General features: G+C 36.3%; 1 protein-coding gene across 4 annotated transcripts in view; it reads left to right on the top strand.

The window, feature by feature from the left end:
* The first annotated feature begins 796 nt into the window (after nt 1-796).
* Nucleotides 797-19884, top strand: part of FBXW10B (F-box and WD repeat domain containing 10B) — a 99167-nt gene continuing 80079 nt past the window's right edge. For all 4 annotated transcript variants that reach the window (XM_072640924.1, XM_072640923.1, XM_072640922.1 and 1 more), the window contains exons 1-2: nt 797-1502; nt 18516-18683. In XM_072640924.1, the coding sequence (XP_072497025.1) occupies nt 989-1502; nt 18516-18683 (682 nt within the window). In that variant the 5' untranslated portion in view covers nt 797-988. The remainder of the gene's footprint in view (nt 1503-18515; nt 18684-19884) is intronic.

The following is a 19884-nucleotide window of genomic DNA, read 5'->3' as shown; positions in this document are numbered from 1 at the left end:
ACAAAAGATGGCAGAGATGTGAGACTATAGCTAATGGGAATAAATGGATCAAATGAAGTTTTAGGAATGGGGGAGACTTAATTGTGTTTGTAAGAAGCAGAGAAGCAGCTGGTAGATAAGGGGAGACTGAAGATTAGTGAGATAGTTGGGACACTAGAAGGGGTGATTTGCTTGGGATGACAGACTGGAATGGAATCACTTCTGCATGTTAGAGTTTTGACATGGTAAGGATAGAGGACCAACTCTGGGGTGAAGCAGAGTTCCCCAGTGGGAGGACTCAATCTTTCAGGCCAGTTCTAATTTATCTAGTTAATCTCATAAGGATTTTTAAAGGTCATTTAGTAGAATCCCTTCTTTTTAATAATAAAAAGGAGGGAGTTGATCCCTGAACAATAGATTTCTCTTGAGAAGTTGAGATTACATATGACAAAGTATAAACTGAGATTGACAGGATTTAAATGATTTTAAATAACATTAATTCTGAATTTTCCAAGACAAGGTCCTAAGATACAAATCCATTGTACCATGCTTCCTCTTTAGCCATGTTCTGGGAATGACATAAGATTGATAGAAAGCTCTCTTTTTGCAGAATAACTACTGACTTCTAAATACAAAACCTTCAAGCAGGGGAACGTATATGTGTTTGACCTCATTTGAGAATAGACGAATCTTATTTGCCTTGTGTCAAACGCCAAGGTTAAGTTCAATCTTTCCTGCCTATAACAGAAAATACAGCAGCAAAAGCAGTTCAGTACTACTAGGAGGTTTACGGTAAAGCCATGTCTCCTAGGAGTTCAATACAATAAGGAGAGATTTCAGAGCCCGTACACGGAGATATGGCTCCCACCTGGACTAATCTGACCATTTCTCTGAGATAGGCTTATAATGGGAAAAAAAAAATCTGTTGGGAGATTTGTCAAAGGCTCCTCTTCCACAGAGTCTGCCATGTGGTATCGCTGAACCAGAAAGAATAAAATGAAAATATCCGATGCACATCATGGAAAAACTGGAATTTAGGCTTGACCGTGCCCCAGATCTACGATGTGAGGAAAAGCTTGAGCACCTCCCGGTGTGCCAAAAATGTGAAACTTGTGTTTTGGCTTGGAAAATTTTCTCCACTAGGGAGTGGTTTTGTAGGATTAGCGAAAGGTCCCAGCAGAAGTTTCTTGTAAAGATTCTGAAGCGACTGAAAAATTTGGAATTACTGGACTATTTCGAGAAAGTTCTCAGCACCTCTCAGGGGAAGGATTTCACCTATTTCAGGTGCCGGGCTATTATCAACCGGAAAACTGATCATAAAGTAACATGCTCCATCATAAATAAAGTGGATGAAAAAGTGAAAGACGCAATGCTGGACACTCTGCGATGGTTTGGACATAGTTCCTACCGAACGAAAGTCCACTACACTCTGCTACTTCTGCAATTGTGTGATAACTCGTTACTGTTCCTTGCTGCCGGTGTGATCCGAGTTCTCATTGTGAGGCAGCAGAGGACAAGTGGAGGTAAAAGAGACAAGGAAAAAAGTACAGGGGGTGGGGAGCAGGGTCAGAAGGATATCTTGGGACTCCAGGCTTGTGAAAAAAGGAGGGCTTTGCGGGAACACTTAGTATTCTTTTGGTTGCTTCCACCTGACATTTGATCTTGAATAGTCAGAGAATAGAAAACTGGCACTATTACCACTCTTATCCATCCTTGGAGGAATAGTTTCCTTTTGCCTAACTCTCTGCTGTTACAAAGTATCTCATATCCATTCTCTTTGATTCCCCCAGCAGAACTATGGGGGAGGCAATGCAAATTTCATATAGTATTGGATGGAGAAGGAAAACAGAAGATTAGAGAGATCTTGAGTTTCCCAGATTCACATAATGTCAGAAACAGGATATGAAAACAGATTTCCAGCAATCTGAGCACAGTTGCTCTGTATTAACTAATTCCCAGGGGTTGTAATGAGTATCAGGTAAGATAATCAGGCAATCAGCAGGCATTTTTATCAAGTGCCTACTGTGTCAAGGGCTGGGTATACAAAGACAAAAATGAAACAGTTTTGCCCTCAAGAAACTTCCATTCTCTCAGGAAGTAAATGAATACAATTACAATATACTTTGCATACAAATAAAGTCAGATCTCAACAATTGAAAAAATAGCCATTGCTCATAGGTAGACTGAGCTAATACAATAAAAATGACAATTCTACCTAAATTTATTTATTCAGTGCCATACTAATCAAACTACCAACAAATTATTTTATAGAGCTAGAAAAAATAATAACAAAATTCAACTGGAAGAACAAAAGATTAAAAATATCAAGGGAACTAATAAAAAAACAATGCAAAGGAAGGTAGAGTAGGTGTATCAAATCTAAAATTATATTATAAAGCAGCAATCATCAAGGCTATATGGTACAGGCTAAGATATAGAGTAGCGGATCAGTGGAATAGACTAGGTAAACAAGACACAGTAGTATATGACTATAGTAATCTTCTGTTTGATAAACCCAAAGGCTCCAGCTTCTGAGATAGGAACCCACTATTTGACAAAAACTGCTGGAAAATCTGGAAAATTGTATGGCAGAAACTAGGCATAGAGCAACATCTCACACCCTATACCAAGATAAGGTCAAAATGGGTACATGATTTAGACATAAAAGCTAATACCATAAGCAAATTAGGAATAGTTTACCTGTTAGATCTGTGGAGAACAGAAGAATTTATGACCAAACAAGAGATAGAGAATATTATGAAATGCAAAATGGATACTTTTGATTGCATCAAATTGGAAAGGTTTTACACAAAGTCAAATGCAACCAAGATTAGAAGGAAAGTAGAAAGCTGGAAAACAATTTTATAGCCAGTATTTTTGATAAAGGCCTCATTTCTAAAATATATACAGAACTAAGTCAAATGTATAAGAATACAAGTGATTCCCCAGTTGATAAATGAGGATATGAACAGGCAGTTTTCAAATGAAGAAATTAAAGCCATCTATAGTCATATGAAAAAATGCTCTAAATTACCCTTTGATTCAGCAATACCACTACTAAGTCTGTATCCCCAAAACACATGTACAAAGGACCCACATGTACAAAAATATTTATAACAACTCTTTTTGGGTGACAAAAAATTGGAAATTGAGGGAATGCCCATCAGTTGGGGAATAACTGAACAAGTTGTGGTATGTGAATGTAATGGAATACTATTGTGCTGTAAGAAATGATGAACAGACTGATTTCAGAAAAACCTGGAAAGACTTACATGAACTGATGCTGACTGAAGTGAACAGGACCAAGAGAGTATTGTACACAATAACAGTTGTGGGATGACCAACTTTGATACTTAGCTCTTCTCAGCAATACAGTGATCTAAGACACTTCCAAAAGACTCCTGATAGAAAATGCTATCCACATCCAGAGAAAGAAATATGGAGTCTGAATGCAGATCAAAGAATACTATTTTCTCTCTTTTTTTTCTTTCTCATGTTTTTTCCCTTCTGTTCTGATTGTTCTTTCAAATATGACTAATGTGGAAATTTGTTTAATATGATTGTACATGTATAACCTATAACTGATTGCTTGCTGTCTTAGGGAGGGGAGAGAAGAAGGAGAGAGGGAGAAAAAAATTTGGTACTCAAAATCTTATAAAAGTGAATGTTGAAAACTTTCTTTACATATAACTGGAAAAAGTAAAACACCATTAAATGCAAAAAATAGAGAAAATTAGTCTCAAAGCCTGAAATGGAAAAAAAAAACTTACATTCTACCAGATGAATCTGAAAACATTTTGTGAACTATAAAAACATTTTATAAATGTAAGATAATAACAATATAAGCTCACATATGCATAGTACTGTCCTCACAATAGCCCTAAAAGTAAGTAGTACAAGCATTTTCTCCATTTGACCTTTGAGGAAACTGAGGCTCAGAGAGGTGAAGTGACTTTCCCAAGTACTCAGATAGTGCCAATAATCTTTTGATTATGCCATATTAATAAAGCTAAAACATACCTTTAAAAATCTACTTTGCTAAAGTAATTGTTATTATTATTTCTTACTAAACTAGTAATAGCTCTTACTGTACTCATTAAAGCTAGTTACTTTTGCAGGGGTGGGTAACCTGTGACCTCCTGGCCACTTCTAGGTCCTTGATCTTTTGACTTAGTCCAAGTTTCACAGAACAGATCCCTTTCTTAAGGGGATAAATCACCTCTCTTAGCCTCAATTTCTTTATCTGTAAAATGGTAATGATTTTATTTGAGCTACCTATCTTCTGGGTTTGTTGTGAGGAAAGTGCTTTGTATCCCTTAAGATATTATGTAAATGTGAGTTTTTGAATTTTTATTTTATTTTTTCTATTAAAAACATTTATTTTCTTTCTCCAACTGCCCTTCATTAAAAAAAGTTCTTATAATATATATGCACAGTCAAGCAAAACAAATTCTAATATTTCCCATGCAACATGTATTTTTCATTTTGAACCCATCACCCCTCTGCCAGGAAGTGGGTAAAAAGCATTCTTTATTATAATCTTTTAGAATCATGGTTGACAATTGCAATGATCAAAGTTATTTAGACTTTCAAAGTTTTTTTTGTAGTGCTGTTATGTGAATTGTTCTCCTACTTCTGCTCACTTTGCTTTATATTAGTTCATAAATATTTTTCCAGGTTTTTCTGAAACCATTCTATTTGTCATTTCTTCTAGTGTAATAATATTCTATAACAGTTGTATAACATAATTTGTTCAGACATTCTTCAATTGATGGGCATCTCCTTAATTTCTAGTTCTTTGTGGCTATAAAACGAGCTCCTATAAATTTGTACGTAAAAGTCCTTTTTCTATTTCTTTGATCTCTTTGGGATATAGGCCTATGTGTTAGAATTGTACTTTGTTCTGGTCTCCCTGACCACTCCCCTCCCTTCTAGTCAGTATAATGAGTTTATAATATAGCCAGTGTAAAGGGATAGTAGCAAGAAATAAGATTACAAAGGGGAACCTGAAAGTAATATAGAAATCATATCAAAGAGCATCATTTACAAATTGTATCATATATTAACCAAAATTCATGTCCTATTAGCATCTAGGCATGATTGTCAAGGTTTTTGATCCTATGATATATAAACTGTATCACAAGTCCTAGGCCAATGAAACACCAGAAGGAACTGATAATTTTGAGATGATGTGGACATATTAACTTTAAAGTTTTATCAACAACTTTGAGACAATTTGGATATGTTAACAAACTATCCCAAGGTGGCATAGATAATGTTCCCCCCCCAAATGATTAAAAACAACTCCCTACCTCCATCCCACACTCTTCTATCTCCAGAGAAGAGTTAAGTCTATCAAAGTTGGTCATCTCACAATGTTGCTGTTACTGTGTACAACGTCATCCTGGTTCTTCTCACTTCATCAGTTCATGTAAGTTTTTCTGAAGTCCACCCTGAGCAGGGAAGATTGAAGGACCCTTTGTAATTCCTGTATACCAGGAACTGGTGTTGATCAGAGGAGGTCCCAGATTGACAGAGGGTAAGGTGAAGTGAGCACTCTTCTGGGTGAGTGTGGTAGCAATGGGGCAGGACCCTTTATGTCTAAATCATGTACCCATTTTGACCTTATCTTGGTATAAGGTGTGAGATGTTGCTCTATGCCTAGTTTCTGCCATACAATTTTCCAAATTTCTTAGCAGTTTCTGTCAAATTGTGAGTTCTTATCCCAGAAGCTGGAGTCTTTGGGTTTAGCAAACAATATGTTACTGAAGCCATTGACTACTGTATCTTGTGTACCTAACCTATTTCACTGATCCACTACTCTATTTCTTAGCCTATACCGTTTTTGTCTAAGCTCTGTCTGGGAGCCCAATCTCCAACATCTGAGTCATGGCTAGGGCCCCCAGCCATGGAGTCACTGAAAATGCTCTTGCTCCCTGCAGCCCCTCTCCCAGCTGTGACACTTCAACTCACACCTCTATCCTGAAACTGAAACCAAAACCAGGTATTCCAGATCTTTTGTTGGTTCTGCAACTTGACTTTCTTAAGGTAGAGCTAAGATGGTGGAAAAAGCAAATTGATTCCTTTTCTTTCTAGGCCCCCCAAAGACATATAGCAAATGTACCAGGCTTAATCCTGATGGGGAAATGCAAGAAAAAAATCAGAGTGATTCATTTTGTAGCCCAAATCAGCGCAGGGCAACAGACAGACCAGGAGTGCAACAAAGGAAACATTTTGGAGCAAGGAGAGCCTAGACACCAGGGTAAAAAATATATCCCTGATTTGGTATAGAAGGACCTAAACTTTTGGGGGGTAAAAGAACAGGTACCAACTGGAAGCACTGTCACTTACTACTTAGTTCCAGGTATAGATCCAACATAGATTGAGGAAGGGATGTGTGTTTAAGGTCCAATTCAGAATAGGAGCAATTGTGGGCTTTTAGGTTGTGTACTGATCAAGGATCAAGTTTTGATCCCAGAAGTGGAGCAGGGTTTTAGTTCTAGCCTCCAGCCCAGTATAAAGTCTAGAATAATATAATATTTTATATATATATATACACATAATATCATAATAATATAATATATAATATAAGAGTGGAATAATAAAGTCAAGAGTTTAAACACTGGACCACTACAGCTTTGTAGCTGGCTGATAATGGTTAGAAGTCTACTAAAACTCCAAATGGGGGAAGTTCATAGGTTAGTTGCTCAGATCCAAACCCAGGTCAGCAACTTATAGACCTCATACTGGGCAGGGGGAAGTGTGGCAGTGATCAGAAAACATATCAAGGAGAGATAATTTAAGAATCATTTCAGTCAGGACTGCCTGAAAACTATGACCAAAAAAGGGCCTATTAATTATATTTCCAAAACTCATAAAAGAAAACTAGGAGCAATGAGATGGAAGACTAGATATTTTCTATGATCCCTACAACCTCTCCAAAACAGAAATTATGAGCCAAAGATAAAGCGACTGCAGTTGTCTTTCTGGTCCAGCACAATCAGAATCTAAAAGCAGACACCCCTTCCTATAAATTCATGAATTGATGCTCCCAGATCCTGAGCTCATTCAGTTACCCCCTTCCATCTCCCATATTACCAGCAGTGAGGTTGTACTATCAGATCCAAGGACACAATACAGGCTAACAAAAGCATCCATCAAAATACCCCATTCCTTTCCACCTCTTTCCAATGTTGTAGAGACCCTAGCTTCAGGCTATGGAAATTTACTTGGACCTTGACATCTAGACTTTCAGGAACAAAAGCCTTCAGGGGATCTCAGCCTGGAAGCAACAGGACTGCAGTGCTTTGAAATGCCAGTGTCATGAAAAACATTGCTACAAAGCATGACCTGCTCTTTGAGAACTGAGGAACAGAAAAGAGTGGAGCAGGACATAGTGAGTATGAGGGACTGAGCAGCATTACAAGCCTGAGGGAAAAAAACAGCAACAAACTGGGGTCAGTTCTGACCACCCAAAAGTCATTTGTGTCAGAGACTTAGGCTGGTGAACTATAAATTGCCCAGTGTGGGAGAAGGTTGAGACTCTTTGAGTTCCAGTTCCCAAGGAAACCACAATCAGAGAAGGAGTCAGAAAATGAGTGACAAGGAAAATTAAAGGACAGAGAGACTGACATTACTGAAAATCTCAAGGAGAAGAAAACACAAAGATCTTGAATGTAAACAAATAAATCCATAGGAAAAGCAGCAACAACAGAAGGAAATATGGCCACCAGATTCAGTAAATGAGTTTGACCATCTTTGAATAAATCCTATAAAATGAAGGAAAATGATCCAACACAATGAGACAGAGGACCCTGTGGAATTCAAGGAGAACATATCATGACATTCCAGAGTAGTTAAAAGAAAAATGAGATTAGGAGAGCAGAGTTTTTGTCCTCCACAGCAAAAATGATGAACAGAATAGAAAGCTTGGAATCTGAAATGTCAAGCCTCACCAGAGAAATAAAAAATACAACAATAGATTGGGAATGTAAGTGTTCAGTAATAAAGGAAAACCCAGAATAAGAGAAGCAAAATACATGAACATTATAAAAAAATAAGCTTACTATGCAAACAAAACAAACAGATCTCAAAAAAACAATGTGTAGAGGCAACTGAAGGATCATAGGTCTCCCAGAAGAACAAAACAAAACAAAAAAACCTTAACACTGATGGGGTGCTTGAGTGCATGTGCTTGGGCCCCAATTCTAAAATCACATTTCTCTTTAAAAATCACATTTCTCCCTAGCTTCAAAATACTATCCTAGGCAGTTTCTCCCCAGCCCAAGGATACAGCCTGCCCTAGCAACAACCTTTATCTCCCTTCTTGCTATAGTAGCCAGCTGTACCTATAGAACTCATTAGGCTTAACCAGCTATATACTGGCTTAATGTGCACTAGGTCATAATGAAATTTACCACTCACTGACCAATCAAATGTATCCTAGACTTAGACATACCTATGATCCCTTACATTTATCCTGTCTAATAAGACATAGATGAGAGCAACCTGGTATTTCTAAACCAGTCCTGACCACTAGTAGACTTAGTGATGTTTCAGGCCTAAAACCATACTTCCAGGTAGCCTTGGGCTATTTCCCAGTGAATTCTGGGTAAAATACCTATGCAGTAGATACCAAAAGTGCATGTTCCTGTAAGAACTGACCACTCCTTAACCACTCCCTAATCCCACTCCAAAACACCTAGTTAACATATTTGGTATAAGTGATACTGTAGAATATCCTGTATAAGCTTTCCCTGTACCCCTTTAAGGTGACTGGTTCCCTAAGAACTCTTGCCTGCTGAAAAGCATAATAAATCTTTACCTTGACCTCAATAATGCTTGAGTCTGTGATTTCTTCTCCAGACCTGCCCCTGGTACCCTGGTCTTTGTGGGAGTCTCACACCCCCCCTTCCAGCCCTCATCAACACCAATGAAGGAAATAATAGAAAAAAATGTCCCAGAACTTCTGAACACAGAAAATGAAATTATAATTGAAAGAATTCACTGATTGTCTCCAGGAAGAAAACCATACAAATTCTACCAGACTTTTAATAAACAGTTACACCATACTTCACAAATTATTCTTAAATTGAGAAAGAAAGCATTCTATCAGAATCTTTTGACAAAACAAACATAGTCCTAATACCTAAGCCAGGGAAAAATAAAACACAGAGAAAACTCATTAATCAACAATAGCAAAAATTTTAAACAAAATACTGTCAAATAGGCTACAATGATTTATCCAGAACATCATTCATTGTGATCAGATGGGATTTATACCACATGAACATTTCAATAGATGCAGAAAAAGGCTTTGACAAAGTACAACACTCTTTTATGCTAAAACAAAAACAAAAAACAACCCTAAAAAGTATTGGCATAGATGGGTTTTTTTAAAAAAAAATCACAAAAACATTTATCTAAAACCAAAAGCAAACATCATATGCAATAGAGATACACTAGGACATCTTTCCATAAATATGGAAGTGAAGTAAGGATGCTCACTTAACTAATTTATATAGGACTGGAAATGCTGGCAATAGCAATAAGACAAGGAAAAGGAATTAAAGGAATAAAGATTGATACAGAAGAGATAAAACTTCTTATCTACTGATGATATCAAAGTTTACTGGGAAGCAACAAAGGGAATCAATAGAGATACTAATTGAGACAATAGCTTCAACAATGTTGCAGGCTACAAGATAAATCCTCAAAAATCAACAATACTTTTATATTGTAATTACAAAACACAAGGAGCAATAATAGGGAAATATCATTCCAAATAACTAAAATATGTATATAATATCTAGTGATTAACATCTTAAAGCACACAAAAGACTCATACAGATTCAATTACAAATACTCATTAAATAAATAAAGAACCACTTAAATAACTGGAGGAGTATTCATTGCTTATTGCTAGGCCATGCAAATATAATAAAAATTATAATATTAACCAAAATAATTTATGTTTTAATGTTATACCAGTCAAATTACTAAGGGGATATTTTTCATAACCTGATAAAATAATAACAAAATTAATTTGGAAAAATGTGGTATCTATAATAGCAAAGTAAATGATGAAAAGAAGTATAAAGGGTTCCCTCTTTTGGTCTTAGGCACTTTCAGACCTTAAACTGTATTATAAAGCAACAGTTAACTGATGTTGGTTAAAGAATAGAGAGATCGATGGAATAGGTTGGCAAGAGAGATCCAGAAACACTAGAATTCTGTAATGCAGTGTTTAATAAAGTAGAAAACATACATTGTTTAAATTCCCTATTTGATAAAAACTACTCAGAAGACTGGGAAGTAGTCTGGCAGAAATGAGACTTAGACCCACATCTTTCACCAAATTCTACAATACATTCTAAGTGACCTTAATATTAAAAAATCATACTATTAAAAATTAGAAGAGAAACAGATCATATTCTTTTCATAAGTGTAAGCAGGAGATATATACTTAACTAAATAAGAGAGGTGATTGTCAAAGATAACATGGATAAAACTTTGCTTGAAACTGAGAAGCTTCTGTACAGGCAATATTCATAGATCTAGGATAAAAAAGGAAGGGTTTGATTGTGGGAAAAAAATCCTTGTATCAAATTTCTCTGATATCATTTTGTATCCAAGATGTGTGTGTGTGTGTGTGTGTGTGTGTGTAATTTGTAGCTATTTCCCAATCAATAAATGGCCAAAGGATATGAACAGTTCTCAAAAGAACTGCAAAGTATTCACAACTACATGAAAAAAAATTCTCAAAATCACTAGTAATAAGAAAAATGAAATTAAAACAGTCTGAGACTTTACCTCACACCTTGCATTTTGGAAAAAGTTATAAAAAATGGCAATAGTCAATATTGGAGATATTATGGAAAAATAGATACACTTAGATATTGTTGATGGAACTCTGAAATGGCATAACCATTTTGGAAAACAATTTGGAATTAAACACTAAAGTGTTTAAAATGTCTATACACTTTTTACCAGGGACTCCATTACTGGGCTTATATTTCAAGAAAGTCATTGATTTAAAAAAAAGTCCCCAAGTGCTTCATAATATTTGTAGTAGCATTTTTTATGATAGCAAAGAATTGGAAACAAAGTAGATACCAATCAGTTGGGAATGACTCAACAAATTGTGGAACACGAATATAATGGAATATTTCTGTGCTATAAGAAATGTTTGGGATGAATGCAAAGAAACACCTATATGATCTGCATGAACTGATACAAAGTGAAGTAAACAGAGCCAAGAAAATAATATACACAGTAATACAACAATGTAAATGGAAAGAATGACACAACAAAAACGAAAAGTAATTGTAATAAAATTATGAAGATCAGACAGAACCCAAAGAGATATGAAAAGCTGCCTTCAACCTACCCCTTCATGGAGGTGGAAAATTGATGGATACACATATTGCTCGTTTTCAGCCTTTACAATGTATTAATTTGTTCTGCTGATTTCCCCTCTTTTTCTATTTTTGTCTTTAAAAATACTTTTTGTTATATGAGATGATTCTCTGGAAGAAGAAGGGGGAGGGATAAACTGTGATGATATGAGGGGAGGGATAAACTGGGATAAACTGTGATGATGTGAAAAAAATCAATGATATTTTATTTAAAATAAATTAATTAATTAAAAATAATTCATTATTTTATTTTATTATATTTCCTAGAACCAGACTGCTAAGTGGAAAAAGAAACACCCCAATGAAAAGACTCAAGAGAATTATAGCCCCGGGTTGCCATTGTTCAAACCTCATTATATATTTACACTGAGCACTCCCTTATTTCCATCTTCCCTAACTCAGCATCCCAACCTCCCATTATAAAGCTACCTCACCAGGAATGCCTGATCCATAGGTTAGAAGCTGGATTTCATCTTAAAGTTTTTCCATCATCACCCCTTCCATCTTCTTGCGCTCCATCATGATGATACAGCTTCCAGCACTGGTGGCACTTTAACTCATACCACCTCTCTTCCCCTCAACTTACTGTTCTTGTTCTCTATCATCACCATTCAGTAATCTCTCTTCCTTTATTATATTCAATCCATATTTATCACTTCATCAAAATTTTGGTAACCTTTTTTTGTAAACTTCTAAGATACTCTTCTTCCTTCCTCAATGACTTCAATGGTTCATAGTCTTTTCTTCTCATTTCTTGTTCTCATACTAGGACTTCAACGTACATATTGATACTCCCTTAAACATTCTAATTTTACAGTTTCTCAATTTATTAATTTCCCTCCACCTCAACTCACCCACACACATATCTTATCATTCATAAATATTACATATCCATGTTCATGAAGTTTACAGTTCCTTTATCTAATTATAATCTGTTTTCATTCCAAGTCTTTCTCTGCCTTACAACTTTTCTGAACCCTGTCCTTCGTCCTCACTGTGACCTCCAATTTTTCCAGTCCTGTAAAGTTAATTAGATCTTCCCAGCCCATTAATAGATCTCAAGTATCTTTTGTTAATTTTCTAATGAGGCACTGGTTCTCAAGGGCTATGATGCCTTCTGATTCTGAAAGGTGCATAAACACTGTGAGGTGAGGTTTTACTTTGGGTCTTACTCTTTGGAAGTGTTTGTATGACCAGACAATACTCTGGATAGCAGCTAAGGTTCCCTCCTACCCCTCTTTGAAAACCCAAATGTTAGTACCTCTCTCTCTAGTAACTATGCATGTATGTCATGGTTAGACAGTTGGAAGCCCTGTCTGTTGGTTGATCTTTGTTTCTCTGTTCATATTTTCTCTGAAGTTCAGGGTGCTGACTTCTTGCCCCTGAATTAAGTGAATGATATATGTGCTTGATTAAAGTGATTGTTGACCCCTCAAAAGTTACTTTTCCTTTTAGAAAAGCAGATCAAAGAACCTGTGATTGCAGGCTATGCTGGATGTGTCAGGGTGCTTGCTTTTACAACTCCTCACTCAGTCCTTTTCCAGGTCATCACTTCTGCATAGATATACTCTCTTTCCCTCCCCATCTTGACTCCTTGATGAGCTAGTTAATTTCTACACTGATCTCTTCTTTTGAGTCCCTTACCCCTTTATCTTATCTTGCCCTTCGAAATCAGCTTTGGATGATCCTCCACCTTTGCACATTTGCCTCATGAGTTGCTGAAGGAAGCTGGAAAAATCATAAAATCATGTAGACTGAATCCACTGTAATTTATGTTAACATTATCTCAAATGGGCCCTCTGTCAAGTCAGTCTTTTTATACATTCCTATTTGATTCACTATCCCAACTCACCACAGCAGCTTTTCCGAAACTTTTTATCCCTTCTCAGGTCTGTCCCTTCTCTCACATTCTCAGCTGAGAATCTTGCCTCATGTTTCACTGAAAAAATTGAAACCATTTTCTTCTTCTCCCCTGTTCCTCCTCTCACATCATTCAGATGCTTTCCCCATTTCCTTTTTTATCTTTGTTTCACAGAAAGAGGTGGCCTATCTCCTTGCCACAGTTAATTCCTTCTATCTGCACAAGCAATCCTATTCTTCCTGTCTTCTCCTGAAGATTGCCCCCACTTTTATCCCTAATATTCAAATCATCATTTTTTATTTTATTTAAGACTCAAAGGCCAGAACACAAATACAGAATAGGGAAAAGAAACAAAAACATCACAAACTTAAATATTGGAACAAAGAAAGAAAAAAACATGCTGTGTGCAAAGCAGAACATAAGAGAGGATTCAAAATATGCAACAACAAATTTTCATTTCAAGAAAGCCTGTATGATAAATAATACATGGTATGTTGAGAGCTGTATATCTTTTCTTTGCTTCCTTGTGAGTCTTCTTTGGCTTTCTGCTGTGTACTTTTTTACTTTGTTCATTTTTTACCCTACTCCCTAACCCCCCAAAGGCTACAATAAAATTTAAATATGTTTCTCTATAGCTATAGATTTATGCATACGTATATACATACATATACAGAGATATACTTTCCCATATTCTACTCCTGATCTATTTTTATGTTTGTGCATCTCTTCTTTCCTATCCCTCCTGCCTCCTTTTCTTTACTTCTACCCACTACCTTGCCCTCCTACTACTTGCTTACCCCCCCTCCAATGATCCCTCCCCTATCCTTCCATTGCCATACATCTAAATATCTTTCTCTACCCCCCTTTTAAATATTCCCTCATTCTCCCCTTTAAAAATCCCTTCCTAGTGCTCTCTCCCTTCTCTATGCCCCTATCATTTTATTTCTTCTGAATTTAGAAGCCTTTTATACTCTTCTAAATATATATGTATTGTTCCCTCTTAACCCCATTCCTGATGAAAGTAGGTTATATTTCTCTTGGTTCTTCTTTGTTGAATCTTCTATTAAGTTTGGGACTTTTTTAAACAGTCTTAAAAAGTCTGAGAGTTTATCAAATATCTATTTTTTTCATTCAAGATAATATTTAACTTTGCAGGGTATGATATTTTCTCCTGGAGCCCCAATTCTTTTGCTCTTCAATATATTGTGTTCTAAAACTTGCAGTCCAGTCCTTTAATGTCTCTGATGCTAGGCCTTGTGTAATTCTAATTGTGACATCATATTTAAATTGTTTTAATCTTGATACTTTTAATATTTTATTCTTGAGCTGGGGGTTTCAGAATTTGACTATGATGTTCCTACGGGTTTTCCTCTGATAATATTTAATATAAATTTTGGACTTTAATAAGGGCCAAAGTTTGAATTAAGAAGAGCCTGGACCTAATAGTCTCCTTTGTTAAACTCAGAGAATGCCTTTTGGTGTCAAGCAAGCAAATAGGACTTCCTTGCCAGCCCCTTCTCCTGGCATCTTAGTGATAAGGAAAAACACAGATGTCCTGGGTTGTAATTTCAATTGAAACTTTGTTAAAGGTACCCTTTCCTGTGTCAGCAGGATGTCTGTCATCAGAATGGTGGGATTTTCTCCTTATCTTATGTCACAGAGACATATACTACAGAAAGGAAATTTACACAGCTTGGGATCATAAATCCCAAGTGACACTACTTTCTTAATTGTCTTGTCTTACTAAATTTATGATTTGTTCAAAAAGTACACAGTGGAAAACAAAAGAAGACTCACAAAGAAGCAAAGGAAAGATGGACAGCTCTCAACACACCATGTATTATTTATCATACAGCCTTTCTTGAAATGATTCCTTTCTCACAGTAAAATGTATATAAGCCAGAAGATTTCTGTACTGGGTAGTCAGATAATTTTCTGGCTCCATAATGCATTATGCTACCATTTTCTTTAATAGAGAATTGATTAATTAATTAATTAAATCATAAAATGTATGTATTTAGCCTGTTGCCTTTTCTTTAACCAAATTTTCAGGGCAACACCTCACAGGATCTCTTTTAAGTGGTGATCGATGGATTTTTTTTCCTATTTCTATTTCCTACTTGTTCTAATGCTTCAGGACAATTTTCTTTAATTATTTCTTGTATTATTGTATCAAGATTCTTTTTTTGATCTTAACTTTCAGATAGTCTGATTATTTTTATAATTTATTTATATTTTATATATAAATTTATATAAAATTTGTATATTTTTATATTTTCTCTTCTTGATCTATTGTTTTTCTGTTTTTTCCACAATTCTATTTTTCAAAGAGTCATTTTCTTCCTTAAGATTTTGGGCTTCATAAGCTTCTTGTTTTTCTTGGATTATTTTTTTTTTTAATTTTTCTTCCATCTCTGTCATTTGAATTTTAAAATCTTTTTAATGATCTGCTTTTTGGACAGATGACCATTTGAAATTACTTTTGGGGGGGTTTCTTTACTTCAATAACCTCCTCAGAAGATGATGAACACTGGCTGTATCTCTTCCTATAATAACTTTCTATGGTTGGATTCTTTCTCTTTTGCTGTGCATTTTTTGTGGTAATAGCTTAATTTTTGTAATCACCTCTAATTCTGGGGTATGGGAAATGGTGCTTCTTGCCCCAGATCTTCAGTTCTCCTCCCTAGCCGGGAATCAAAGCCAAACCTCCAACCTCCTGAAAGTGCCCTCAGTCAGAAGCTTTCTGCCCTACTGTTTCTGCACTTACCAGGTGTGTGTTGGTACTCTCTCACCTCCGCTGCACAGCTGGGTCTGGTGTTCCTTATCAGCAGAGGTTCCCTCAGTCTTCCCAGGCTCAAACATCCAACTCCCCTTAGGTTGGGGGTTGGGGGTTGGGGGGTTAAACTTCTTGTACCTGGAGCCTCTCAAACCAACTAACCCAGGACTTGAAACCCAGGACTTGTACCTGATAGTTTAAGTTGCTTGGAGCTTGTTGTTAAAATGGAGCATAATCTGGAGGTGTTTACTCTTCACTGGAAACAAACCTCCTCCTGAGATTTTTCTTCTGATCTTTTCAGATTGTCCTAGGAAGACCCCAGTTGTGCCCCTATTCTTATTTATCTCCACCCACACTTTGTTCGCCCTAAAGCACTATCTTAACTCTTTTGTGAGGGAAAATCTTGAGAGCTTGGAATTATCTGACCTATTCCGCCATCTTCATAGAATCCTCTCCAAATAATCTTCAATTTCTCTTTGTCTACTGGCTGTTTCCTGCCTCCCCCCCGCAAAAAAAAACAAAAACCATGTCTATGTCTCCGCATTCTCAAAAAACTTTCATGTGATCCATCCATCCCCATTAACTATTGTCTCTTTTATAGCTAAATTGAGGCTGTCTACAATAGGTACCTTTATTTATTTTGCTTTCATTCTCTTTTTAACTCTCTACAGTCTGGCTTCTGAGCTCGTTATTCAAACAAAAGTGTTCTCTCTAGACTTACTAATCTCTTTATTGACATATCTAATGACCTTTTCTTCAGTTCCCATCTTTCTTTACCTCGTTCCTTTCTTTAACATTATAGATCACTTCCTCTTCTTTTCTTCATCATAACCACTAAACAGTGGAGATTCCCCAGAACTCTTGTCTTGAATCCTTTTCTCTTCCCTTTATTATTTTATTTAATGATCTCATCAACTCTCATGGTTTTATCAGTCATCTTTATGTGGATGACAAGCTCATTTTTGAAGCAACAAAGGTCTGAGCCAAGTCTGAACAAACAGCTTTGAAATATTAGAAAGTTACTAACCCCCAGGCTGTACTTCTCAGCTAGCCCTGTCAATCAGCATGCCCTACTTCCTATCCCGCTCACACACCATTTTCATGGAGATAAAAGGGTGACATGATTTTTGTTGACATACTAAAAACCATCAAGGCCATTTACATTATTCTTTCAGTAAGGATTTATTAAATACCTTATTAGCATTGGCAATACAAAAAAAAAAAAATGAAAGCCCTTGCCTTTAAGGAGCTTGTATTTTGTAAAGGATGATATATACACAAACAGAAAATATAACACATATGCAATATAGATACAAAGTAATTTCTAGCAATTGTTTGATAGGATAGATTTCCTTGGGAGATGATGTTTGAGCTGAGTTTTGAAGAAAGTTAGGGATTCTACAAGGTAGGAGTGAGGAGACAGTGAATTTGAAGCATGGATAAACAGAACCAAAAAATACATCAGTTAATTTGCTATATTAGGAAAAGAACAGAGGAGAGAAGGCACCAAGGCTGAGAATCTTGGTGACTGGAAGGATAATTGTGCCTTCAACATAATGTTATGGATGTTAGGGTTATAGTAGGGTTTGGGTGGGGGTGGAGGGAGAGTTCTGTTTTGGACATGTTTGTTTGGGATGGCTATGGCAACATTCAGTCAGAGGTTATCCACTACACAGTTGGTGAAGGAGGACTAGAATTAAGGAGAGATACAGATTGTATATAATGATCTAGGAGAAACAACAGCTAGAACTGATGAAATCACTGGAAACATAGAAAGAGAAGAGGCTTACAGGTATACTCGTACATGGATGATGATCCAGCAATGGAAACTGAGAAGGAATGATCAAACAGGTAGGAAGGAAACCAGGAGATAACTGTATCTAGGAGCTCCAAACATTGTAAATAGGAGAGAATGTCTAAGATGAAATGATTATCAACAGATTCAAATGCTGCAGAGGAGTCAAGAAGAATAAGGACTAAGAAAGGGCCATTAAATCAGTGACAACCTTGGAGAGAACAAGTTCAACTGAGTGATGAGGTCAGAGGTGAATTGTGAGGGATTGTGAAGGAAGTAGTCGATAAAAAGGAGGCAGGAAGTGTAAATAACATTTTCTAGGAGCTTGTCTGTGCAAAAATGGTGAAAGAGGAAGACAACTTGAAATTATGAGATTAAGTATTTTTTCTTTAAAGGATGGTAGAAATTCAAATTTGTAAGCAGCAGTGAAGGAGACAATGGATTAGGAGAGAGTCCTGAGGATAAAAATAGAAAAGTGAGATGGTTCTTCTTTCAAAACATTTGCCTATGAATTGGAGACTCCTCTGACTCAGGTCACTTAGGTGAAAGCATGAAAAGTAGCCTATTATTGTAGTGGAATTTCTAAGGTACCAGAAAAGCCACAAAGGCCCAGGAAAGTAGCAGAATTCAGGAAAACTATTCACTGTTATCATATGACAGTAACCTCACTTTTGTTTTTTCTTTCAGTGGATTTAGAAGAGGATTCAGATGTTTCATTACCAGACAACCTTAAGGAATCCCGTAAAGACTGTGAGATCTCCTACTCTAAGCCCCCCACCTTTTCTTTTTCCAGAACCTCAAAAAGCCAAGGCTTCTTGGATGGCAAGGGTCAGATGGAAGACTTCAACTTCAATGGTGAGATGAATATTTCAGATAAAATGAACAAACAGGACTTATGGGAAACTCATTGGAGTTCAGGAGAGCTCAGATAGCTTGAACTTCCCGGGGAGGAGACTTCTCAGGGAGAGAGGTGAGAGGAGGTTTTTGATAGAAACAGAGAAACTAAAGAAATATACATCATAACAGAAATACTGAAGGAACAGTAATCTGGAGCGGCCCATTTTCACCATTGTCACTACTCTCACAGGCCATTCTTTCTATTTCTTTATGTAAGACATTGTATCTATGACTAGATTTTAATTATTTGCTGTGAATTTACTGACTTCCTGCTATGTGCTCAGCAATCTGAACTATGGGGATATAAAAGAAGTATGGAACATTGTTCTGACTTTCAAAGATGTTACAGTCTAGTTGGAGAGATAAGACTAATGAATACATGTACCAGTCAACAATGAAATAGTAATTATATATCACAGATGGTGAATGTTATTTAGGAAGTTCCTAGAGGTAGAATTGCCTGAGGTATGTTTTACAAACTGGGTTCATTTTTTTACGTGACTGAAAATCAGTGCAGTCTTCAGAAAGAGTATATCCACTGTTACTATATACAGTATGAGTACTATGGTAATTAATCCCATTTGACCCTCAGGAACTAGGAACCTCCCTAGAAAGAATTCCAAGTGTAGATAGTTCTCTTTAAGTGAATGTATAGTCAGTCATCAGAGCTTGAGAATTTAATTGCAGAGTTACTGCTCATGATTAAAACTTCAAACTTATTAAGCTTGATATATGAGAAGCAGCATGACAGGGAGATCTGGCTTAAAAGTCCAGCTTTAGAAACATACTGCTCTATGATCATGCACAAGCCACTTGACCTCTGTTTTCCAGGCAACTCTGTAAGATTATAAATTATTGATGAATTGCCTGTCTTCAGCAACAGAGGAAACTTACCCTGCAGAAGCTGTAGTCACCAATAAGCAGATCAGTCAATCAGAACAAGAAATAAGCTCATGATTGCAGCTTGGGGTCAATATCAAAGAAAAGAATGAATGAGTATAGTTAAGGGAATTAATACTTAGGGAAGTGGCCACATTTTTTTTTCCCCAGGAAGATATCAGGCTAGTTGCCTGCATGAAATCTTTGTAGTACCTCAAGTTTGTCTGATAGAAACTTTTACAAGAATATGTATATGGTTTTAAACTTGTGCTATTTACAG

Source organism: Notamacropus eugenii, chromosome 2 (genome assembly GCF_028372415.1).
Source record: "Notamacropus eugenii isolate mMacEug1 chromosome 2, mMacEug1.pri_v2, whole genome shotgun sequence".
In the NCBI taxonomy this organism is placed as follows: Eukaryota; Metazoa; Chordata; class Mammalia; order Diprotodontia; family Macropodidae; genus Notamacropus; species Notamacropus eugenii.
The sequence above is the reverse complement of the archived record's forward strand: the minus strand, read 5'-3'. Positions and strand labels throughout refer to the sequence as shown.